The 26,744-nt window shown below is 44.7% G+C and overlaps 1 protein-coding gene across 30 annotated transcripts in view; it reads right to left on the bottom strand.

Annotated features, from left to right (window-relative positions):
- Positions 1-401: 401 nt before the first annotated feature.
- The window catches only part of LOC146772278 (uncharacterized), a 219,400-nt gene continuing 193,057 nt past the window's right edge, over positions 402-26,744 (bottom strand). For all 30 annotated transcript variants that reach the window (XM_085636720.1, XM_085636724.1, XM_085636723.1 and 27 more), the window contains 3 exons: positions 20,714-20,826; positions 10,530-10,634; positions 402-611 (listed from right to left, as the gene is read on the bottom strand). In XM_085636720.1, the coding sequence (XP_085492846.1) occupies positions 10,565-10,634; positions 20,714-20,826 (183 nt within the window). In that variant the 3' untranslated portion in view covers positions 402-611; positions 10,530-10,564. The remainder of the gene's footprint in view (positions 612-10,529; positions 10,635-20,713; positions 20,827-26,744) is intronic.

The raw sequence follows: 26,744 nt of genomic DNA, 5'->3' as shown, positions 1-26,744 counted from the left end.
AAGAAAGGAGCCAATCAAAGGCATTCCTCTACTGCAGACCTCTTCTGCTTCACAAAATTACTAAAAGGAGCAACCAGAGCTTCCTTGAATCCTCAGGCATTATGTTAGCTCTGAATTGCTTGGCAGCGCGTCCCTTGAAACCCGGCAGGGGATGCGAAAAAATTAAACTTAGCATAGGTTTTTATGCTTCCTGCACCAAAATCCACGTCACATTATTTACCTGGATTTTATTTTTACTCTTAACACAGAGGAGTTAGACGCTTAACATTCAAAACATAACTGCAACATGTGCACTAAAACAAGCTAACATACATCGGAATTCATCTGGCCAGCTGTAATGTGGGTGTAAGTTTCTTGATTTTTCTCAATAGTTAGTAAAAGAACAGATTTGCAGACGCAAGTTTTTTTTTTTTTTACTTTTCAGTTTTATTAAAACTGCATTGTCGTACATCAGAACTGGTATCTTTCACTAGAATTAATTGCGGCATGTAACAAACAACACAAAATTACAAAACAAGATGCGTAAGCCAAAATGTGTCTGAACCAAACTCTTCAACAGGGTTGAAAGAACATTCATATTTTTTCACCAACAGTAGTCTTCATGGGGACATCTGCAACAAAACCATAAAAAGTGAGCAATGTTTTAAGAAATAACATTGACATATTTAATATTCTGTTTCAATTTACAGTGTGAACTACTTTAAATGAAATGATGACAAACTCAGACAACTGTAGCAGCCATGCTGCAGTTAAAAGATATCTCTGCCTCCTTTAACAAAACTGAAAATGGAATGCTTCTTGAATTCCTCAAGATCTACAAGAAAGATGTCCAACTTGTGACTGCACCATGTTTTCACCATCTAGACAGAGAGGTCTAGAAGGTTACCCTTAAGGCCGTTTGCAGCTAAGTTATCTCAATCATGCACACATTAAGTTATCAATCCTCTGCAGTTCAATATAAAGGCAACAAGTCTAGGCTTGTGATGCTTGCTTGCCAAATGACCGGTTTTCTTTTTTTGAATTCGATTCTGGAAGAGTTGCTGACATCTACGCAGTGCCAGCATCACAGATGAATATGCTACTTACCAGTATGCATCTGTTCTTGGCATGTAGGGCTGCTGACATTCATATCTGTGCATAGATCGCCGCCTAGTGTTGGGTCCGGATGTTTGCACGTTGTTGTCCTGGAAGAGTCTTCGAAGTATCCTTGGATAGGTGACTCCTCCCCTGGACTACAGTGCGCATGGGCATCCTCTCCATCCTCAGATTGTTTTTCGCCATTGTGGCAGTGATGGAGTAGATACAGAAAGTGATGACCATGCTTGCAGTAATTCTGAGAGCTGCAGCTGCGACAGGCGCCGGGGAGGAGGGAGGGCGATATGAATGTCAGCAGCCCTACATGCCAAGAACAGATGCATACTGGTAAGTAGCATATTCAGTTCGAGGCATGTGGGCTGCTGAATTCATATCTGTGCATAGAATACATAGCAGTGCCCTCTATTGGCGGCGGCTACCCGTGCCAGCTGCAGCGGTCTGAAAAAGTGTTTTGAGAACAGCCTGTCCTACAGCTGCCTGCTGTTTTGACTGCACATCTACGCAATAGTGTTTTGTAAATGTGTGTGTAGTGGACCATGTGGCTGCTCTGCATATATCATGCAGGGGAATATTTCCTAGGAAGGCCATGGAAGCCCCCAACTTACGTGTTGAGTGGGCTCGTGGTGGAATAGTTAATGTGCGTTTTGCCTTTTGATAACAGATTTGAATACACTTAACTATCCATCTGGCTATCTCTGCTTTGGAGATGGCGTTACCTTTGTGGTGTGGGGCAAAGGCAACGAACAGTTGTTTTGTCTTCCTGAAGGGTTTAGTCCTGTCGATGTAGTACATGAGGGCCCTCCGTACATCTAGTGTATGTAGTGCCCTTTCTGCAACAGTTTGTGGGTTTTGGAAGAAAACTGGCAGTTCAATAGTCTGATTCATGTGGAACTGCGATATTACTTTGGGCATGAATTTGGGGTTGGTACGTAGTACGACCCTGTTGGCGTGAACCTGTATAAATGGCTCTTGAACGGTTAGTGCCTGGAGTTCACTAACTCTTCGTAGGGAAGTGATCGCTACCAGGAAGGCCACTTTCCAGGTAAGGTATTGAATCTCGCATGAGTGTAGAGGTTCAAAGGGTGGACCCATCAGGCGTGTGAGGACCAAGTTGAGGTTCCACATTGGAGCTGGTGGGTGGCTTGGCGGAATGACTCGTTTGAGTCCTTCCAAGAATGCTTTGATGGCAGGCACTCTGAATAGAGAGAGGTGCTGCCTGGTTTGCAGATAGGCTGAGATTGCGGTCAAATGGACACGTATAGAGGTGTACGCCAGATTGCATCGATATAGGTGTAAGAGGTAACAGATGATGTTTTGGATGGATGCGTCCAGCGGGTTGATGTCATTATTACCACAATAAATGACGAACCTTTTCCATTTGGCTGCATAGCAAGCTCTGGTAGTGGGTCTCCTGGCCTCCTTGATGATGTCCATACAGTCAGGTGGCAGGTTGAGATAGCCAAACTCTAGGACTTCAGGAGCCAGATCGCCAGGTTCAGCTGTTGCGGATCTGGGTGCTGAACCTCTCCATGGTTCTGCGTCAAATGCGCGGGTTTGATCCGCAGCCTTTGATGCGGCACCACGGAAAGTTCGAGGAAGGTGGTGTACCACGGCTGGCGTGCCCACGTGGGAGCAACTAGGACGAGTGTCAGGGAGTGTTGTCGGAGTTTGCGAGCCACCAGCGGTATCAATGGCGCTGGGGGAAAAGCGTACGCAAATCTGCCGGACCAGTTCATCCATATCGCATTGCCCTGCGACTGCGGATGTGGGAATCTGGCGGCGAAGCTTTGGCATTTTGCGTTTTCGCTTGTCGCGAATAGGTCTATCTCCGGATGACCCCACTGCTGGAAGTACGGTTGGAGTACTGATGGGTGTAACTCCCACTCGTGCATCTGGTGGCTGTGTCTGCTGAGCAGATCCGCCATCTGGTTGTCCTTGCCAGGGAGGTGTTCCGCCATGAGGAACATGTTCCTTTGAATGGCCCACTTCCACATGCTCTGAGCCAGATGAGACAACTGTGGAGAGTGTGTTCCTCCCTGTTTCTGTATGTAGTACATTGCGGTCATGTTGTCCGTCCGGATCAACACGACCTTGTTGCATAGATGTACTTTGAATGCCTTCATGGCTAGGAAGATTGCCATCAGTTCCAGAAGGTTGATGTGCAACTTCTTTTGTTGTGTTGTCCATAGTCCCTGCACTGTGTAGTGGAGTACATGAGCTCCCCATCCCTGGAGAGACGCGTCCGCTGTCAGTACTATCTGTGGGACAGGCTCTTGGAATGGTCGGCCCTTGCAAAGGTTTTGTGGATTCCACCAATGCAGAGAGTTGTATGCCCGACCGCTCACCAACACTAGGTCCTTCAACTGTCCTTGAGCCTGATTCCACTGACGTGCTAGGCACTCCTGAAGTGGGCGCATATGTAATCTCGCGTGCGGGACTATGAAGATGCAGGAGGCCATCATGCCTATCAACTGCATAAACACTCGCGCTGGAAGTGAGTGATTGGGTTTGAACTTGGAGATCAGCAGTTGTATGCTGTTGATCCTCACTAAATTTGGCTGAGCTGTGGCCGCCAGAGTGTCTATAGTCGCACCTAGGTACTGTTGTACGTGTGCGGGCTGGAGATGGGACTTTGGGTAATTTAGTGAGAATCCCAGACTGTGAAGAAGGTGAATGGTGCGGGACATGTGGCTTGCACATTGCTGGGCTGACTTCGCTTGAACGAGCCAGTCGTCTAGGTAAGGGTAGACGTGTATATGCTGCCTCCGTAGATGTGCTGCCACCGTAGCTAGGCACTTCGTGAAAACCCTGGGCGCTGTTGTCACGCCGAAGGGAAGGACTTTGAACTGATAGTGCTGCCCCTGAACAGTGAACCTGAGGTATTTTTTGTGTGAGGGGTGGATGGGTATGTGAAAGTACGCATCCTTGAGGTCCAGTGTGGCTAGGAAGTCTCCCTGCTTGAGAAGCGGAAGGACTTGCTGTAGAGTGAGCATGTGAAAGTGCTCTGAAAGAATGTACTGGTTCAGGGGTCTCAGGTCTAATATAGGTCTGAGCGACCCGTCCTTTTTTGGAATTAAGAAGTAGAGGGAGTACACTCCCGTACCCTGCTCGTGGATGGGTACGACCTCTATAGCGCCTTTTAGAAGCATACTTTGCACCTCTTGCTGTAAGAGCGTTAAGTGCTCTGAGGACATAGGACGGCTTCTTGGTGGTATTGTGGGTGGAGTGGAGGTTAACTCCAGACAGTAACCGTATTTTACAATATCTTTGACCCACCTGTCCGTGGTGATGGAGTTCCACGTGGACAGGAACCTTTGTAGCCTTCCCCCGACAGGTGTTATGTGGTCGGGAGGAAGGGAGAGGGCGTCACTGCTTGTTCTTGGGGGAGGACCTGGTGTTGCCGTAGCCACGTCCTCTGCCCTTTGTACTGGAGCCACGATATCCACCTCGGGTGTTTTTATCGTAGGTGGTCTGTGTATTGCCTTTGCTATACGTTTGTTGTGACCCCTGTCCTCTACCTGCTCCCTTGTTTCCGGGGCGACGAAAGGAGCCGCTCCGAAAGGACTGAGTTTGTAGGGCGCCCATGGACTTTGCAGTGTCCGTGTCCTTTTTTATCTTTTCGAGGGTGGTGTCAACCTCTGGCCCGAATAAATAGTCGGGGTTGACGGGCTGGTTGAGTATATTGTTTTGTACCTCAGGCTTGAATCCTGAGATCCGTAGCCAGGCATGTCGTCGCAGCATGACGCTTGTGTTTATGGCCCTGGCAGCCGTGTCTGCAGCATCTAGTGCACATTTGATGGAAGCATTCGTGAGTAGCTGTCCTTCTCTGATGAGCATTTCTGCGCCTTCCTTGAACTGGTCAGGGAGATGTTGGAATATTTGCTCCAGTGTGTCATAGTGCGCTCTATCATAGCGAGCAAGGAGCGCTTGAGTGTTGGCTATGCGCCATATGTTGGCAGCTTGGGCGGCAACTCGCTTGCCAGAGGTCTCTAACACCTTGGACTCTTTGTCCGGGGGAGGAGCGTCACCTGTCGTTTGCGAGTGTGCCCTCTTGCGAGCATTCGCTACGACGATGGAGTCGAGTGGTAATTGGCCTCTGATGTAAGTAGGATCCCCAGGTGCTGATCTGTATTTCTTATCAATCCTGGGGTTTATCACTCGTGCCCTGGTGGGTTCCTTGAAAATGTCCTTGGCTGGTTTGAGGACCCCCTTCAACATTGGCAGAGTCTTTACATGTCTTTCTGAGGATGCAAAGGTGTCCATTAGAAAGTCATCTTCGATGGTATCAGAGTGAAGCTGTACCCCATGGTTATTTGCAGCACGTTCAATAAGAGCGTTGAACGCCGCAGTATCCTCCGTGGGAGATGTTTTTGCCCCATAGAGTTGCGGGTCCTGTGCATCGAGAGGTGCACTGGGGTCTGCAGGGTCGCCCCAAATTTGATCAGGGTCCTGCTGGTCATCAGGGTCTGTGTCTACATGGTAGGGGACTTGGTCATCCATGTAGTCCTCCAATGCATCCGTGTCGGAGCGTGTGGGGGAGAACCGGTGTGGATCCTGGTAGGATGAATGGAAAGGTTCATAAAGGAGAGGTTCTGATTCTACAGGCAACTTCCTTTTTAGTGGGATCCTGAAAGGGTCCAATGGCGGCTCCGAAGTTATCCTTCGGTCGTGGAGAATCATCCTGCCAGTGTCGGCGTCGATGACACGTGCCGGAGACGTCTCAGCAGGTGTGACCGTAGTTTGGGTGACCCGTGTCCTGAGTTGGAACATTTTTGGGATTGTCGACGGAGGCAAGCTGAAGGTAATGTTGGCCGGCACCGAAGAGGCTGCTGGAGCTCCGATCGAACCGGAACCCGACGGGTCCTGGAGGGCAGCCGTGGTTTTACTGCCTTGCGTCGCACCAGGTCGTACTTGGGGCGCCTTTGAGGCTTTGGCACCGGCCAGGTTCGTAGAGGCGGCCGTGGATTTTTTCGGCGCCGGCGGTTCATCGAGTCGAGGTGCGGAGATCACCGTCGAAGTCTTCGATACGTGAGGCTTAGGCGTCGTAGAGGGAGCGATGCGAGACGCAGCAGGCGGTACGGCCCTCGGTGTCGTTGGTGCCGGTAGCCGAGCAGGTTTGTCGGTGCCGATGGCCTTTTTCCGTTTGTCGACTCCGACGTCGCCCGCTTCAAGTTCGGCACCGAAGTCCCTCTTGGTGCGGTCGGTGCCGACGCGTTGCGCTGGCGTCGAAGGCGTGGAAGGCCTCGATCCGACCAGCGCCACTTTCAGTTTCGGTTTCGTAGGAACCGGAGCAGCTTTCGGTTTCGGTTTTGCGGTAGGGAAACCAGCTGGTTTATGCAGTAATGGCTGCCGCTGAACGTCCGAGGCCGGGCCCGAGGGCGGGGCCGAAGAACTGCGGGATGGGTCTCGGGTAAGGCCCGAAGGCGATCCCTCGACCGGAGCCATAGGCTGTGGCACTGGTGTTTCTTCGGTTTGAACAGGTAGGCCTTGTTCATCATTGGAGCTACTCTCTTCGGCCCCTAAGGCCTCCTCGTCGTCTCCTACCTCGGTGTCGTCTTCACCTCTGTGGAAGAGTGACTCGTCTACCTCGTCCGATCCGGGTTCGTGTTCGGAAACGGGACTGGAGGGCAAGACTTCTAATTCTTCGACGTCTTCGGCCTCGTCGAAGATGTCTGTTGGGGCCGGTGCCGCGTGCTGCGCCTCGAGTCTCGCCGCTCGTCGATTCCGTAGAGTCTTCTTGGAACGGAACCGGGCACAGGCCATGCATGTCGATTCGTCGTGGTCCGGCGAAAGGCATTTGTTGCACACCGGATGGACGTCGATGTGTGGGTACTTCGCATTGCATACCGGACACCTTTTGAACGGCGTCCTCGATTCCATCGTCGAAGTAGTCGATGGACAGGTAAATGCGAAAAAAGTCGGTGCTGAAAGTTAGTAAACTAACAAGATTGTATCGAAACCCGATCGATAAACAGTACCGACGCAAACTAAAGGCCTTTTGGCCTCGACAAAATATTTTCCTAACTTGAGCTAAGATAGCACATCCGAACCCAATGGGGGAAAAAAACAATCTGAGGATGGAGAGGATGCCCATGCGCACTGTAGTCCAGGGGAGGAGTCACCTATCCAAGGATACTTCGAAGACTCTTCCAGGACAACAACGTGCAAACATCCGGACCCAACACTAGGCGGCGATCTATGCACAGATATGAATTCAGCAGCCCACATGCCTCGAACACAAATAAACATTTCTGTGTCTAAAGTAGGCGGTGCAGTGTTGATGTTTGGAGATGCTCTTTTAATGTCTTGATCAGCAAAAATTCTACTACCTGTGAAATGATGCCAATACTCCACATCGTTCTGCTAATGCTTTTCACTCTCTTGTTTTAGTTTGCACTTATATGCCATCAAGAGATTCTTAACAAATTTATCAGCGTGACTGTTAAGATTATTGAAGAAATGTGGGTAAAATAGTCACTTTATCAGGCTAGACAGAATGTCTTCTGGAGAAAGGTTGTTCAAGTCCCCATGGAGCAGTGTGTTTGCTATTAATGAAACGTGCCTGCTCTCAAGAGATTCTAAATTTATGAGAGCATGGAGATTTGAAAGTTATCGCTGTTGTGAATTACTAGAGAGCTATGCCTCAAATGAAATTTGTTTTAGCCTCCTTCTGCTAAGACGCTTTGTTTTTATTGAACAGGCTACTGGGTTAATGCTGCAGTTCTGAGGCTAAGAAAACGTCTTGTAGCGAGGTAGAGATGACTCCATCCACCAGGGGTGGAAGACATCTCAGGGAGGGCTGTTTGAGTACCAAGTCGCAATCACAAGGGAATGTGTATTTCTAATATTAAGGTGCACAGTAAGTCTGTTTTGATTGAGCACTAGAGTCCATCCTATCTGGGTCAGAGAGGCCAGCCTTAAACATGCCCACTGCTCAGACCATTTCCCTAGGCTGATATGGCTAGATGGCCTTACTCACCATGAAGTGGATTCAGTTCCACGTATCTACTGAGGTGATTCTGCCTCAAAGATTTTGGCATATTTTTATGAAAAATTTCCAATGTACTCCTGTCCCTCTAGAAGTCAGCTTTAGGTTTCTATGTGATGGCTAGCCACCAAAACACGGAGTAGAAACTTAAGACCTCATTCTGTTTCAGGACCTCAACTTTCTGATCACAGTTGTGAACTGGCTCCAGGTCTGTTCTTGCCACTATACAACACCAGATTTTCCCTGAACGTACACACAACTGAGGAAAGGTTGCTTTAGGGCAAAACTTGAAATAACAATTAAACTGTATTGTCGCCACAAACGGGGCTAGACTCAAGCAACCTACAGTGGAAAATTAAGAGAGGTTTTCATTAACCTAATGGTTCTTTTTTTGCTTTCCCCCATTCAGATGGTCCTGAATGGGGCTTCTATGGGTGGAAAGAGTATTCTTCAGTGGAACAGCACAGGACACCTTAGAGCTTCTGTCCCTCCTAGGCTGTGCTTTGTTTATTAAGCCACCCATTAATTCTGGAACCCATACCCTTGACTACTGTTAGGCCTAATGGTATCTGTATTGCTCCGACACACTAACCAGTGTTACGGTCCGATGTTTAATGGCTTCCATTTCCCTTCATGGCTCCTACAGCAGGTAAATGATTCGAAATTACGCTATAGGGTCACAGCCAGGAGGACAGCTTGGGTTACACGTCATCCCATCACATTTCAGCCAGTAATGAGCCATATGCCATGTTTGTCCACGACTTGCGTTTATTGACCCAGAGTCAAAATGCACAGTCTGTAACAGCCAGACTATTGTGTAAAGATGCCAAATTCAGTCTTGCAATGGCCTTTAAAATAAAAGTGCACTGGCCATCAAAGAGAGATGCATTTTCAAGGTACTCTGCATTGATAGCCACTCAAGTCACAGGGTAGCTATCATACTCCTTAATGTAAACCTCACAACTATGCCCACTGTAATCATGCAGCCTGTAGGTTCTTGCGGTTTCTATGCTATGAAATGTAAGAAAAGGAAGTTTTATTTTGCTGGTTCTCACTCCCAAATTCAGAAAGGTCACCCCTTTTTTTCATAGGGATCCACCCACAGGTATGTATGTACGTCAAATCCTCACAGATTAAATATGTATCCCTACAGTGGTGGGAAATACACACAAGTTGTTTAAATACCCCTCACACACCAAAAGGGCCCTTGGTGTCATGCCTTATCATAGGGGTCTTCCCGCCATTCTACGGGACGGGGCGTGCTGCGACCTACGTTTGTGTGTATTTCCCACCACTGTAGGGATACATACTTAATCTGGGAGGATTTGACGTACATACATACCTGAGGGTGGATCCCTATGTTTATAAACTTAAGTTCGGGAGGGTGTATCCACCTCCACTACTCTTGTTGAGTGGTACCTCTCTACTCCCCATTTTGTTTCTTTTCACTCTTTTTTTTCTTCAGCATACTAACATGCACCAATTGTGAATAAAGTTTGATGAGCATGCACTTGCCACCTTGTGCAGGTTACCCAAGTATCACAAAATCTTATGGGGGCACCGTGCGTTCTTTAATTGTTTATAATATACAAATACAGTTCTATCCAAAGTCTAGTTCTGAATCCGGTTTCAGAACTAGATCCCACGAACTATACATAAAATCCTATGAACTGCACTTCCATGTACACAAGATCACACCAGCTGTATGGAAATAGTTGTTAGTGTACAAAAACAGTCTTGGATTTCATGTGAAACGGGCATACAAGATTGCAATCCTGTCAAATGAAACTCGAGGGGTACATTCATGTTCCATTTGGTTGGTGATGTGACTTGTGTCTAAACTCCCTGCAGCTACCCCATTCTCTTGTTTTCTATCATTCTCCTAGGTTCATGGTCCTATAGAGGGTAGGGAACTCTATTTATGTCCTCTACTATGTACACCTCTTTTCTTTCATAGCCATACAAAATAACCAACACATATTAGATCTGATATTCAATCTCTCAAATGTTACTGGTGAAAGAGAAGTCAGCTGCGACCAATGAGCACTGTAGTTCTTTGAGCTTTTGGGCTATCATACGGATCGCGACTGATGCCCTATCACTGGAGCAGATCCAATTTGATTACCTCTACCACACCCAGGGAAACCACCCGACACTACTCTTTTTGCCCACAAGTACATCTTCTAAGCCACCACAAAAAAGTTAGACAGTTTGTATAGGATGTCTGTTGTGGGTCATGTAAACTTTCTGCACGGTCCATCCTCTTTGCCCATACACAACAAGAACTTGCCACGTGAACTGCTAGGACGTCTGAGGAAGCAAGCTGCTATGTAGACCTATTGGGCAGCTATGTACCAAGTAAATGGTTCGATTTACAACACATTTCTTAACACAAAACATTTCTCAAATACACCTAATATGCAACAATCATGGACAGCGGACATACCCAATGAGCTGCGATGAGGGACACCTCGCGCATTCTCACTTTTTAACAGAGCGGCCAGATTGCCTCCGTGTTACACTCGCTTTACCCTTTCCAGGGGACGCAGCACTGTAGAATCAAGTAGAATCAAATACACAGTTAGCCTTTTCCCAGCAAAGCAAATGGTTTTTAGGCAACAAACATTCTAGCACTGACCAGTCCGGGATTAATTTCAAACTGGCAGAATCATACTTACCAATTTGCTAATAATGTATCAAGAGCACTATGGAAGCACAACATACGATATAGGTTTTTTTGCCATACTAAAACCTACCTTCAGAACATGGAGTGGAAATCAAAGCACTGAATAAAATCTATTATAGTGACCAGCTAAAATGCATTCTTACATGCTTTAAAGCATGGTTCATTTCATGGCAGAACTACTGCACTTGTGTAAGCAAGAATGTCAAGCAGCCTTTACCACTTTTAGAAAAACAAAAATGTCTAAAAACTGTTAAAAGCAGAATATGTGGTGTCAATCAGCAACACCTGAAATCAGAGATTAATGCAGAAGTGTGAGACACCAAAGCATTTTGTGTGCGTTATTCAGATATATCTAGGCCTTATTTAGATCAATTATATATGTGATTAAAACAAACTATGGATATATGTATAAGAATGTAAACATTATACCAGTAATATGTGTGCTCATTGTACCATAGGTATACAGTATAAATATTAAGTTCATAACTATATTTATATATACAAATTGGAGCACAATTATAATACGCACATTATATACACAGACAATACATTACAGGTTTTTTTTTTAAACTTATTTTTATTGCCATTTTCATATTTCATACATTGTACATCATTCATATTCTTCAAGTGGTCGTATCCGATTATACATCCTGTAATGGTACTTAACAACTGTACTGATTGATGATTCGTAACCAGGAAGCATAAACAATGTATACAGATATCGTGACGTTTGTATCCTGCTGTCTCGGGTTCCATATATGGCAAAGGAACTGGGGTTTAATACAGGCATAAACTAGGGGACGGATATGGAAGAATATATCCAATTACACTAGTGAGGGTGTGTAGCGTCGTAAGGGTAAGGCACCTCTGATACTCATGTTTGCCTATCCTAGTTGGTGCGACCGAGAATCGTAATAGTGTGCCTGAAGCTAGGGCTTGTTAAGAGCTCGCGCGGTTGGGAGTCTGCGGAATCAGTTGGGCAGGGCCTGTGACTGTGTACTCTGGATTAGCTGTGTAGATGCGTCGTCTGGTGGGTCCGCCCCCGGGGAGAGTCGCCTAAACTGGTACAATAACATGGCCCATTCCATTGATATAGGATGCTTGCGGGTCCCCTTCACCTCCTCCTCCCGTAATGTCTCCTCCTCCGCCGCCGCCCATTTGTGCGTAGCTCCCACCCACGCCGCCACCGGAGGACCGGTGGGGGAACGCCAATGCATGGCTATGCTGCGTTTGGCCAAGAGCACCGCTAAGGAGAGGAAGCGAGTCTGCACCTTGTGCTGCTTACTTACGCGAAAGATGCCTATGGCACTGGCCTCCCAAGTGTTCATGCAAGTTAGCCCAGTGAGGGTACCCAAAGCAGTGTGAATGTGGTGCCAGAAAATTTGAATGACGGAGCAGCTCCAAAACATATGCCGGAAGTCTGCATTTTGCTCATGACATCTGGGGCATAGGAACTGAGTGTCAGGGTAGAATCGTTGGAGGCGTGCAGGTGTTAGATAGGCCCTGTGTAGGATGTAATATTGGATGTTTTTAAAGCGTGCGTTTCTGGAGACCTTCTTAGGGTACCTCAAAGCTCTCTCCCACTCCCCCTCATGGAGCACCTGCCCGATTTCCGCTTCCCAGGTGGCCTGGAGGGTCTCCAATGGTTTATTAGTCAATTCCCGTATGGCTTTATAAAGCCATGTAGTTAGATGGCGTCCTGCTCCCATGTGTAGGATCGTGTGGAGCACTGGGTGTGTATGTGGTTCCCCTTTACTTAGGTCCTGATGCGGTCGGTAGCTATCTAGGAGTTGGCGGTGAAGCAGGAATTGTCCTGGGGGAAGATCGTACTCCTCCACCAAGCTAAGGAACGGTCTTAGTTGCCCGTCCTCGAAAAGGGACTCCGCCTCCGTTAAGGCACACCTCGTCCATGTGCGAAGCGCGCTATTTGTGTAGTAGTGTTCCCGGTTGGGCCATCCTACCAGAGTGAGTAGAGGGGAGTACAACGGAGTCCCCGGGGACATGTGGCGTATCCGCAACATGCACTTACGTGCAACCAACACCTGCAAAGGGTACATGTGCTTTGGGTGAGTGCCAGGGAGGAGCAAGCGACGGATCTCCGGAACCGATACCTGTCCTGCGATGGTATGAGTTTCCACATTATACCTGTCTGCCGTCCAATGAGACAGCCATTGCAGTTGTGCTGCCAAGAAGTAGGCTTCGAATGAAGGGGCTCCCAAGCCACCCTGCGTGGTGGGCAGTTGTAGTTTTGTCAGGGCTATTCTGTGCCTGGCGGACCCCCAAATGAGCGCACTGAGGAGGGAGTCTAGGTCCCGAAAAAAGGCTCTGGGCGGGATTACTGGCAGGTTGGTAAAGAAAACAGCAATCTCGGAACCATGATCATTTTGGCCAACGCCACTCTCCCAATTGGAGCCAATGGAAGGCTCTTCCAAAATCCGATCGTAGCCCTAATACTCGCCAGTGCCCTGCAATGGTTACCCTCGAACATATCTGTGGAGGAGTGGTAGAGACGAATACCAAGGTATCGGGGGGCCTCCGCGCTCCAGGGCACTCGCTGAGCTCCTATGTGAAACTCCTGCGGAGGCAGTTCCGGATGCAGCGGATAAATTGTGGATTTATCCCAATTCACCCACAGTCCCGAGGCCGCGGTAAATTCCTTCAAAGTTTCCCAGAGGGGTGTCAGGTCGTCCGTAATGTCCCGCACATAGATCAGCAGGTCATCAGCGTATAAGGAAACACTATGCACTGTGCCTGCTATCGGGATGCCCCAGCTCTCCCCTTCCCGCCGGAGTCGTATGGCAAGAGGCTCCACCGCCAGAGCAAAAAGCAGAGGGGACAGCGGGCAGCCTTGTCTCGTGCCCCTCTGAACCGCAAACTCCGTCGATATGTACCGGCCTAGGCGCACCCGCGAGGTCAGCCCGGTGTACAGTAAGCGCGTATAGGCTAGGAGGGTGGGCCCAATGCCTACTCGCTGCAGCACCGAGAACAAAAACTGCGATGTGAGGGAATCGAAGGCCTTCCCAAGATCTAAGATGAGACAGGCCGCTCGAGGGTATATCCCCGTACCTGATCCTGAATGTGGAAGACTCAACGTATGTTCTGGGACGTACATCTGCCGGGTATAAATCCGCACTGATCCGGGTGAACCTGAGAGCGTATAATTTGTACATATCTATCCGACAGTGTCTTCCCGAAGAGTTTGCAATCGGCTGACAATAGCAATATTGGACGGTAGGAGGCCATTCGCTGTGGGTCCCTATGTGGTTTGAGGAACGTCACGATTATGGATTCTCGCATGGATTTCGGCAGTTCTCCCTTTTCAGCGCCGCCGCAAACACCTCTACTAACCGAGGGACTAGGTGCACCGAAAATGTTGTGTAATATTCTAGACAATACATTACAGGTTAGTGTGCAATTCCGTCCTATGTTGCCATGGAGGGGTTTTGGTAACACGCTAAGTCACTAGTTTGCAGGACGGGTGGTTTATAAATGTCACCTGAATACGGGGACACCATTAAAGGACTATGACACATGGGTAACTAGTTTTGCATTGTTTAGAGTTCATGATGTATTCATTGGTGTTAGGACTCTTTACAAAGATCTGGTGTAGCTGAGCGGCATCCCCTTTTCTTTTTTAGAAGTCATTGTTTACCTGAGACAGCAGGTGCATCTGTCAATGTTTTGAGAAATGTGTTTTTTTTCTTATGGAATAAAGATGTGGTAATATTTAAATGATTGCTTCCATGAAACAATGTGTATTATTGGAAGTGTAATTTGAAATGAGAAGCAGCACTGCGAGGAAATAAAGTGATGTCTATAGCAAGCTTTTCTTTTGCACTACGTTGACATCATAGAGCGGGGATAACAAGACTGAACACTGGAAAATAAAGTGTAGTGTGGGACAGTGTTTTTACCTATTTAGTGACCGGACTCTGCTTTATTTAACTGCACTAGGAGGGTTCACCGGCACATGCCTCCATCGAATATGGATCTGCAGAGCAGGTAAGACGTGTGATTAATGCCCCTAGAGGAGCACGGTCATTGCACAAGCATTTGTACCAGCACTGAAGAAAGAAGAGATGCCATGTTAACCATCAAGTGGACTTTGTTTAGGACAGCAGAATGTCCGGTAAATGAAGATATATTTCTGCAGCAGATGTGCATGCTGTATTATGCTATTCATTAGCAATGTTGAGCGGGGGGTCCACGACTCGTAGGAGAGAATGCCTTGAGGGGGTCCTGATGCCCCTCACCTTCCTCAAAAAATGGTAATAAATATCATGTTATTCCCTGCACATCTATACATGGTGTTTTTAATATACATTTGTTTATAAAAAAATATTTAACCAGGATACAAGGGTTTAAATGTGTGTAGCGAAACAAAATCACATTGGAGAGCCCTGGTGCCTATGCAAAGAGTTGTTTCCCTGTGTAAACGTGCTTCAACCTATTTGTGAGGCAGAAAACTGTTTTTCTAAGGTTAGTCTTGTGATACTGTATTAATAAAAGCGCGTTTATTAGCGCAGTTGCTCTAAGTAACGTTTTATTGGGCCATGTTTATTTTTGACTGATTTCTCTGTCCTCTTAGCATGTTACTGCCTTACCTTTTAACCTTGGAAACCTTCCTATTTAATTTTAACATGGCGTCTTACACAGGAATATTTGTGTCTAATCACAGCAGGGATGTCACAGAATTTCATCTCAACTGACATGCATAAATTAAATGTATAGCATCTTTACAGAATAAGCTTTAGAAAGTCACGTAGAACAGTTACAAATACAGTTTTCAATGCATATTACCTGAATACACTTTCATTTCACATTAAGGTCATTGTATCCAATAGGTTTTTTTGTTTTTATTTTCATTTAGGCAATTCATAATCCATCTCCATCCACAATTTATCCTACGAGCAAGGATGCAAAATGAATTGATGCTTACGGAAAAAAGTGCAAAATTGTGGTTCCAGACAACGGCGGACACAATGACCGCACTTTCCTGTGTTGTTCCCTTATTTGTAAACCGGTAGTCAAATACGGGCTGAGCGTGCACAAACGGGCTCCAGCACTCGCCGTCGTTGAGTGCCAACTGCTGTGCAGAAAGATGAGAGAATGGGGTTTGTGGAGTGGTGCACTGTTCGTTTTTATGACAATAGTAGTCAATTAGTCAATGAGCCTTGATGTTAGTAAGTCTTTAGTAATTCTTTATTTTCCAAAAAGAGGTTGCCAGCCAACGCGTTTCGTTCCTGAAATGAACTTCTTCAGGGCATGTGTAAGCAGTCTTAGTTGATCAGAGCAGTAAGATGGAAAGTATTCCGCGCTGGGGGGCCGCCTTGATAAGGGCCTGTGTGCGCATAATCTGGAAGGCGGGCTGAAAGGGAAGCGGACAGCTAGACTTTCAGCCCGCCTTCCAGATTATGCGCACACAGGCCCTTATCAAGGCTGCCCCCACCACGGAATACTTTCTATCTTACTGCTCTGATCAACTAAGACTGCTTACACATGCCCTGAAGAAGTTCATTTCATGAACGAAACGCGTTGGCTGGCAACCTCTTTTTGGAAAATAAATAATTACTAAAGACTTACTAACATCAAGGCTCATTGACTAATTGACTACTATTGTCATAATAACGAACAGTGCACCACTCCACAAACCCCATTCTCTTACGGAAAAAAGTGTAACTCTGAGAAGTCACTGCACTTCTTCCAAGCCAATGTAGCTGCTATCCACGTGGGCTGCCGCCGCACACCGCACAAGAGGCTGTAGATTTCACACACAAAAAACTCCCACCAAAGACAAAAGCTTATGGTACATTTTAAAGATAAACAACTAAACTCTCATAGTGTATTTTGGAGCTGATTGACAGCTACACAGCCTCATGTGGATTGCATGTGTGCATTTCTGTGAGATGGTATCCATAGCGGCACTTTTCTTACCTTTCCTTAGAGGCTCAGAAGGTGGTTATGAGTAGCTTTTTACAGCATCTACTTACAGAAAACTGACAACCCATAATTTGGAGCTGTAACTGCTAGTACTTGGCGTTATTTGAATGAAAGATTTCAACACCTCCTAATCCTCTTCAATACCAGGCAGGACAAGAGGCTTGCATGAATTTCTGTGGTTTTCTTTTTGCTGAAACAGCATAGATTGGTCTACTACGGGTTAGAGAAAAAAGCAGAAGTTCACAGGGGTTTTCTTAGCTGCTGGCACCGCCAACCTGTAAATAAAGCAGAAGTGGCCACCATCTGCTGGCAGACCAAAGCCACCACTCCCTAACAAGGAGTTTATCTTAGTTACCTGAATGCTTGAAAAAACATCTCACAGGAGCTCCCCTGGTATAAGGTGGAAGTCTTCAGTCCTCTCTCCCTCTGCCCTCTTCCTCCATCATGGACACCCGTCTGCCTGGAGCTGTATTTGCGATCCAACACCTTAAACAGCCAGTACCTCTGTTGGAAATCAACCATGGTTTCTACTCCAGCTTCTCTGAAGGTAGACTAGAAGCTTGGAGTTTTGCTTACCATTGTGGGGATCATTCTTCTTAAAAGAAATCCTTTCAAATCTTTAAAAAAAAAACCTAACACTTCAGAAGATGCGCATAGTTTGTGCTATCTATCTCCAAGATGCTCACTCCAAAATATCAGTTTTTCAGACTCAAGCGAAGTTTGCCTTCGAGGAGGAATATTTTTCATATTTCTGTACCAGGAAAAAAAAATGAAATAAGGAGAGAAACTTTAAATATCTTTGTGCATAGGTTGTAGAAGACATTTATTGCCATTTGGTCTTTTTTCCTATTGTTTGGATGTTTCTTGGAAGTTGGTGCGGAGGTCAAGCCCAAATGAAATGAAAATTGGAGCTTATAAAGCACGCGGCTACTTCAAGGAGTGTCCCGGCGCTGCTGGACCTAGGGAACAGAGAAATCAGGGATCTGAAGCCCGCACACTAGAGCAGGGCAGGGCATAGTGGCTAAAAAGCCAAGTTATCAACTGTCTCCTGAAAGCAACCAGGTCCTGAACCATCCTAAGATAAGGGGGCAAACTATTCCACAGGCGGGCGGCTAGAAGTTGGAAAGAGCGCCCGCCCGCTAGATCATTTAAAGGCCCCGTCTCAAGCACTTTTCACAAATACTCTAGGTCCGGACTTAAAACAGAAATTAGACCAGTCCCAGAAGATCACGGTCAAGTACCTGCAAAAGACCATCACATTACTTTCCACCGAGCTGAGACCAGAACAAAGAACATCACGGGTAACTGAAGGTCTCAGTGCAAGAGGCTTAGTTCAGGCTGGAGGATTTCAATGGAGAACACAGCCTACTTTGTAACTGCTGCTACCGTATAGCCTCGCAGGCTTTAGCCTTTTTCTAATTTACACTCACTATAAATTTCCAATAACTGCGGTTTCTCAAATCTGTGTTCAGCATCTCACTGCACAGGAGTTATCTCCCCTAATAAACTGGGTGGTCCCTTTCTTTGTTATTATTCTGTAATCTAAGAATTGCACCATCGGAGTAGCATCAGTCGAGGTGGGGGGTGATCAATTACTCAGTGTCGCTGGCTATAAGGAGCTGACCTGTAACCACTAATCAGTTCCATAAGGGACTGAATAACACAGCCCACCACAAGGATGCATGCTGCACTGAATGTGACTCTTGAACGCATTGTGAAAACTCTTTCAGTTTCTATAAAGATCTTAAAATGTGCAAACATCTATTTCTGTGTAGACGTGCCCTGGTTGTCCGTTATTAAAACAGAGGAGACTACCAGGAGAGGTTCACGTCTCTGATCTAGCAAAAAGGATGTAGGCTTTAAAGTCGACTCCCGAGCATTTCTGATCCTTCACATCGTTTCAAATAGGCTTTGGTGTACTGGCAGCCACCTCAGGATGTGCAGAGCCACACTTCCGTAATGCTATATTATGGGACTGGTTTTTGGTGCCCCTATGGCACCACTGACGGGAGGGCTTGAGAGTCAATGAAGTTATTTGAACAAAACCATTGACAACTGGAAAAGGCTCAAAGTCGCCTTTTTTAAAGTCATGGAATGTGAAAGAGGAGGAGAGCGATCTTCAAAAATCAATAGCTGAAATCAAGCGGAGAAATTTCCATCATAAATGACGCATCTGATTATGGGCAAGGAGCTATATTTGGCTTCTGCCTACTCAGAAAACAAACTTGATCTCTTCAGGATACTGCTTCACACACCCTGAAGAACTAAACGTATTTACATCTCTGATGAGCAAAAACATGTTTACTCTTTGAATGCACTTCTAATGTGCGGTTTAATGTAATAGAGCAGGGTAACACACTTTTCACTCATGGGTGCCCTCGCTAGACAAACGTGACATTGGCATCTCGCTCTCCCAGTTATCCTTCCTCCAGAAAGTCGTAACATCCAGATACAAAACATTGGTTTAGGTCCCTCACAAGTGAGAGTTGAACAGGCTGGTCTTCCACAGCCATTTAGATCTTCATCTCCAAGCGGAAAACCAAGTTCATGCCCTAAGAGCCAGGATCTTGTTTCTTTAGGGATGTCTTGCTTCTAGACTGGAGAGGCACCTTTTCAAGCCTTCACTCTTCTACTCAAGTCGAAATGTACATTGCAGAGTAGTTTAGGTGACCTTTTGTCACGTCCCAGTATGTTTTTGACCCTGGTGGGAGATTATATAAAGGCTCCTTTTTGTCTGTCAGAGGGGAACTCCACTCAACAGGAGGGCCTTTCTCTCATCTTGGCCCCCAACAGCTGTACTTGACAGCTCATTTCCTGAAGGCTTAGTTTACGGTTTTCTCTAGTCGTCTCAGACAATTCAGCCATCCTTCAAGCAGCTGGGAAGCTCTCTACCACAGAATATAAATGCACATGGCATAAATTCTGTTGGTGGTTTAAGACAATCAACTTTTTTGCTTGTTCTCTAGATTACAATTCACATTTGTGACTCATCTGGGCAGGTCTGCTATCCAGGAACACTCCTCATCCAGTCTCTATCTACAACACCATGCACTCGGAAGATAATATTTTTGCCTATGGAAAGTGGTTGTAAATCAGCATTTTGAAGATATCCTAATTATTCCTTGTTATTTCCATATGTTTGGAATTTAAATGTTCTTTTTTAGGCTTAGGCTCTTAAGCCAACTATTCTATAGCTACCAATGGCAAACATGAAGACAAAGAAGGCCTTTTCAAAATCCCTTTCTCCAGGAGAAAATGTTAGTTCCATCTAATTTTTCTAGCAAGCCTTCAAAAAGTACACGCCTAACAGTTCCCGCCAGGTTGGCTGGTTTCCAGAAAAAAAACTTTTCCCAATTCTTCATTTTCAAACCATTACTTGGAAGCCAATATTTTGGTTTGTGGGAGGTCTTTAAAAAGAGGACAGGCACTTTGTGAGATTTGTTTGCCCTCAACGCAGACAAACAATCTTCAAAGTTCTTGACTGCTGATTCTGGAGTTTTATGAAATAAGTGCGATGACTTCGGCAGAGGAATGTGGATGGTTACAGTGAGACGATCAAAGTACCACATGCTCATAAACATTACCTGTACAGTAGCTGTAGAGGCTGATCACTGTCATTTGGGATGTCGGCTCCACCTAAATGTCAAGATAAAACCCCTAAAAAATAAATGTTTAAATGTGAGGAAATATCAGCTGCTGCTCACCATCCACATTCAGCTGATGTCTCATAATAGAGACGAAAGGGCTGAGGTATGGAGAGCACTTGGGTGCAAGAAGAACCAGAAGCTGGGAGTGGCTACAAGTATGCACTGGATCCCAATTTCCAAATTAGTTTTAATTTGTGCAAAATGTGCTCTGGTGCACTGCCCGGTAGACAGAATGTCACAAATGTCTTGGAGAGGAGCCCTAAGAAACAGGAGTAGATGAGTCTCTATAGGAAACAAGAAGTTGTACTAACTGAAAGGCCCCTGAGGTCTTTCCTTACTGTAAGCCAGTTAACTTACACTTTGACAGGCTCCTTAGCTGTCTCTTCATCAGTTTCGCAGCTCCCTTCCGAAACGTCTGCTTCTTTCTTGGTCTGTTTCGTGCCAAGTGGCACTGCCTGTTTCAACTTTTTCTGCAAAGTGGAAATACAAAAGTTAATGTTTATGTTTAACAGATGCCATCTTGGTGGGTTGTCTCACCTTCACATGTTCGACAATCGTTTGTACACATAATGATGTAATATATTCTAGCAAGCAGAACATTATTCTAGTTTTAATTAAATCTATAGACATTGCTAATTAAACAAAAAAAAACAATGGTATGTCATTCAAGGTTTTTCGGCGTTGAAGGCTGAAATTGTAACCAAGAAAGGTAAGCTGGAGTTTCTGACCCTAGAATATCAACAGGCTGGTTCCATGTAAATTAAAACTACTGCCAACAAAAAAGAATTCTATATATCTTATAGTAGACACTATTACTAATAATGAGCAAAAACCAAAATGGGCGCTCAAGGAGTTACAGCGGGTTCAGAATCTCAACGAAGGACGCGATTAACAGTTAAAGCAATCCGACATTTCACGATCCGCACTAGAAATTTAGCTCCTTTCAGTAAATCTCAAATGACGTCCAACAGTAAATATTTACGGAATATGTCGTTTCCAAGGTGCCAGCAGCTAATCCAAGATTGAGACTACTTGCGGCAATGTGTAAAAGTCCATATTATTCAAACTCTACAAGATGAAGTAGACAAAGCGCAAATCCACATGTCATTTTACATCCAATTTCTTCTTGCATGACTCAAATGGAGTCAAACAAGCTAGTCCATGCTGATGAAACAGAAGTTATGGTTTATAGCCATCAAACCTCTGCTTCTTCATTAGTTGGAAATCCTCACTTCGGCCAAGAATTCAGTCCAGCAAATAGTTCAGTTAATAAAGCCTCTAGCAGAAAGATCACCATTAAATGCTGACACACAGGACTTTGGAAAGCAACTGTTCCATTTCGTTATACGCTATATCACCAAGGCCTTATTGAAAAACAATCTTAAAGGACACATCCTGAGCCATGAGTAATGCCGCAGGCACGGGCACTATTTAGGGACAGTGATTAGATCACTGAAATATCAACCACGAATACAGGCACGTTATTTTAGTTAACTGCCCACACACCGACTGTTGAAATAGTTAGAGGTATATCGAAGATATGTCAGACCTAATGCATGAAAAATGTGCACCATTGGTTAAGGACCTTCTGCAGCTCATAATACCAATACGTAATAGCCGAAGAAGCAGTCCATTTTGTACCTAGGATTCTTTTTAGAGTCTGCCAAAAAGGTAGCTTATCCGCCCAAGTCCTATATCCAAAGGAGGAAGAAGAGTATTCTACATTTTGTTAGCAGCAGCAATCAGAGCAACAAAACAAACGCTACATCTGCAGACTCGCTAGACAGCTTAATCTCTAAGCCTGTAAAATATTAAATTAAAACCCAAATGCAAGAACGTATTCTGGTGTGCAGCTAGGTGATTCCCCTAACCAAACACACAGTGACCACTGTGCAGCTCCATGACGCACCACACACTCAGCAAGGAGACCAAAAGAAAGAGAAATGAACGGAATGAGAGTCGTCAGTTGTTTCTACTGCTGGATATATATTTAAAGACTTGTACATGGCGTCGCAAGGGACAATACTTTGTCAAACTCAAAGAAAAGTACAATTAAATGACAAGGGAATAATTTCTAATAGCGAAGTTTTGAATTCCAAAATCAGGTTAGACTCATTAAAGTAGAATCAAATCAGTGGAGTGAGACCCAAAAAGGCATTTTATTTGATGTAAAACTTTACATCGATAGACAGCACTCAGAGTGAATTTATATTTATAAATCTGATGGTAAGCCATGGAATAGCACTGCTTTGTGCAGCACAGATAAGTTTCTGTACAAAGTGAACAGACTAAGTCTGTTAAGCACAAGAATATTAAATAAATGTCAGCATGCAGAGAAAACAAGGTCCTTGGCCAGCACAAAAAGACAAACCTATTAAATATTTGTATTTCAGCGGCTAACACTGAAATCTAATCTTGAATTAAAAAGAAAATACAGTTAAACCAAGACGCAAAACTGGTCAGCAGTGGCAGCAACTGAAGTCCTCCTCCTGCACTCAATACTGAGTCCTCCACTATCAATCCGATTAAGTCATTGGAATCTTTCAAGTAACGGTTCATTCATATTCTTTTTTTAAGTGGAGCCTTTCAATTTCGAACTGATGAGCTTAGAATGTCCAGGAAACATATTCTGTTTTCATCATTACAATATTGACAAGTTGGTTTCAGAGAAACAAATCAATTTCTGCAACACAAGTGTTTGGTAGTCATAATACTTTCTTATTAAAACTTTACAAAGATCAGCAAGCCTGCAGGCATTATCCACAAATTCCGATAAAGGTAACATATCACCTATAGTTCAATCAGTCAAGGGAAGTTGTTAAAAAAAAAAAAAAAAGCTAAAGAACGTGAATTTTAAAGTACTGCAAGTTCATCCATATTCTCAGTCTGCGGCCTCTGGCCAAACAAAATCAGACACGGAGATCGTATGGTATTTGTGAAATGTAGGAGATAGCAACAAGTACTGCGGTCCTTAGATGTCCATATGTTCCAATTCACTGAAGAGTATACGTTGATCGTTAACCAAATTGGCATCCAAATATCCAGGTCAAAGGTTTAGGAATGTTGATCTTTTTATATCTCGCCCTTGGTCAAAAACTCATCCTTCAGACGAAAAGGTTCTTTTTCTCGTTTCACTTCCTCACCAGGTAAGAAGAAACGCTCATGAAACTGAGGAGCAATGGTGGACGTTTATGTAGAACTCGAACAGCAAGTGGTAGACTGCATGTAGGATCAATGTTTTGTGGTAAGTGAACATCATTGCTAAATTACAAAATGCAGACAAGTAAAAGGTTAGGCAATGAGGAAAAACAAGGTTTTGCATGTTTTGAGTAAGACAGACAAGAGAGACACCAAAATTCCAATAGACATGAAATTTACATATTCCAGTATTAATTGTCAATAAGGTCACTGCCCAATAAGACTGACAAAATAACAATTACAATAAGAACACATCTATGAAGTGCAATGTATATCACACATGATCTACAGTTGAATTGTAATTGCAACTAGTTCTTTTTTTGTCCTCAAAGTTTCATAAGAGTGAGCTCGAGAACGTCATTCCCAATGGCCAGAAACTAAAGAGAGGAAATGGAGAAGCGACTAAGCTTTCGTATTTTCATATAACATGTTATCTATAGCCCAGACCAAACAAGCCTGTCATGATATCCATTGTGACTTGTGTTTCATAATTGTTGAATGCACTTACGCGAAGCCCTGTTTCTAATACACCTTGTAAAGGGTAGGCTTGAAGTTTACTGTGTGCGTCAATGGAGCCTGCAAAACCATTTCAAAACGCATTGTATGGGCTCCCTGGGTTTGATGTCCAGGAACATGTGAGCAGCTTGAACATGTGAGCAGCTTGACCATGAGAACCAACAATACAATTCTGAAAAGCTACACACAGAAGACCATAGTAGGAACCTGTCACCAACTTCACAGGGCATCAGGCCACAGTCTCAAGGTTGGGGAAATGGTAGGGATGGACAAAGAGACCCGCACAACGGTGCCACTTGCAGGACCCAGTCACTACCCCGGTCCTTTCCAATGGGACCCCTGGTGCACTAATGAGCCCTTCCATATTTCACCGCAGTCGGACTTAATGATATACACTTCTTTAGCCGCTCCTTGATGTATGGTGCAACACAGTGACATACTGAACGGCAGCAGGGCACGCTGATCAGCAACCTGCCACTGCGAGCAATATCCTAGCAAAATGATAATGTACCTTTTGAACCACGAGAAGCATGTCTTCCATGTTAAGCTGCTCATCTGCTATATTAAGCACCACCTGTATATTATCCATCCACCCTGGCAAAGTGAGCAGAAAGATACAGTGGCCTCAAACCTGCACAAATATTATGAAGTAACGTTCACAAATGCTAAACTGCGACACAAATACATCACCTTGCACTGCATGAAAAAGTGGTGCTGTTTGTGCTGGTACAGGATTTACAATTAACGTTCTGTTGGCTGTAATTCAATGAATGAGAGAGTACTATGTTGTACTTTAGCACAGAGGTTTTTGTTTTACTCTGCACCCACTATCTGTACTTGTAACACAAGTTTCTGATAAACTGTTCCACAACAGAGAAATAGTGCTATGGGGACTGTCACACTCTATACATCTTTGGGTTCTTTCAGGAGATACCCCATAGGACAATCTCTACAAACGATGGATTTTTACAAAATATGTATTTGGGAAAATCCCCCAAAATTGAACTACATTTTGTCAGAACATTCTTAGGGGAGATTTCATCTGAACGCCTCTTAAATCGCACATTCATCTGAATAAATTTGGCCAGTAAATGTCCAATGGTGACCCCAAACAATTAAATGAAAATTAAATCAGTGTTCTAGAGATATAAAATCCTCTGTTCAACTATCTTAAAATAAGAGAGTGAAACATATTTTTGCATATATGTTAAGACACACTTATCCACTTGAACTTGAAACTTATCCACAGTGGAAACACTTTCAGAGGGAGGCTAGGCAAGACATGCTGAAAACCAGCCAGTTGTTTGCTTAGCAAATATATATGTACTAAATTCAAACAAGGGATTTGGCTATGCTCAAGAGTGAGGCATGTAATATCTTAACTCATCAGCTTTAGAATTAGAACAATTGTTGTCACACCTCTCATAAAGATCTTTCTCATCTAATAAGTATGGGAATGTGAAAAAGTGAATTTTCCACATAGAAAATAATAATTTCTGGTGAGGCTAGATATCAATAAAACATTTCCGGAATATACCTAATACTATTGGATTACTATGAGATTACCAACATACCTGTTGCTGCGTCTATGCATGTCAGCTCACTGAACATTGCAGACAAATGGAGACAACTGCATAAAGTTCCTCGTACAGACCTTTATGTAAAGATGTCAGCAGGCCTCCTATCTGCAAAACTTCTATTATTTTTATTTACCACCCCAGAAAATATACATTTATATGGAGCAGTTCCATGCATCTGTAGATTACACGCCCAAGAGAAAATCTTCCATTAATGCGCCTTAGGACTACATGCTTGCGCGGGCTCTAATAGTGAACTTATTGATCTACTTAGTACCCGATTTATATTCCAAAGACTGAGCTGGAGACCAATGCAGAGGGATCGGTCAGGATAGTGACGGTCACCTTTGGCTAATTCCCTCAAAGGAAAAAAACCAACCTCTTGGTGAAATAACGAGTGCAAATTTGACAGCAATCACACCAGCAACCGTGGAAAAGAAAATATGTAATGATAAAAGAGAGCAAGCATAACGGATAGAGGAAGACAGAGGCGAGGAAGAGGTAACACGTTAGATGAAGAGGTATTAAGATGTACTTTAGGGAAGAGGTACTGGGGCAGAGGCAAAGCTAGAGGTACCAGGGAAGAAGGAGAGGGTCTAGGGTACAGTGGGAAGAGAGGGGCTAGATTAGAAGTCGCAATAGATGTACAAGTGCATAGGTGGTGTCGAAATGCATAAGAACGTAGCAAGGGACAAGGTAAAATGGTATATGTGGACATACTAGGGTATAAGAACTAGACTATAAACGGAGGTAGACAGCTGGGTTAAAAACAAAATCAGTCATTTTGTCATCAATGCTATAGATCAGGCAAATATGTAGATATATTTTTTTAAATGGTGCAGGGTGGTAACAGCGTCATTTCGTAGGCATGCGCAATGACCTGTATTCACACATGCATCACCACATATGCCGCACCAACAAATAACATGGATGCCATGTTTTTTAATTTACCGATCCAAGATGGATCAGTTTAAAATAAATAAATAAAAGCACTTTTTGGAAGGCAGAGGGGCAGCAGCAAATTGGTGCCTGAATTTCAAAAAGATTCATTAAAAAAAAAAGGGATCATTGTGGTGGAGAGGGGACTAATGAGAAGG

This window comes from Triturus cristatus, chromosome 12, assembly GCF_964204655.1.
Source record: "Triturus cristatus chromosome 12, aTriCri1.1, whole genome shotgun sequence".
NCBI lineage: Eukaryota > Metazoa > Chordata > Amphibia > Caudata > Salamandridae > Triturus > Triturus cristatus.
This window is presented reverse-complemented; position numbering and strand designations above follow the sequence as displayed.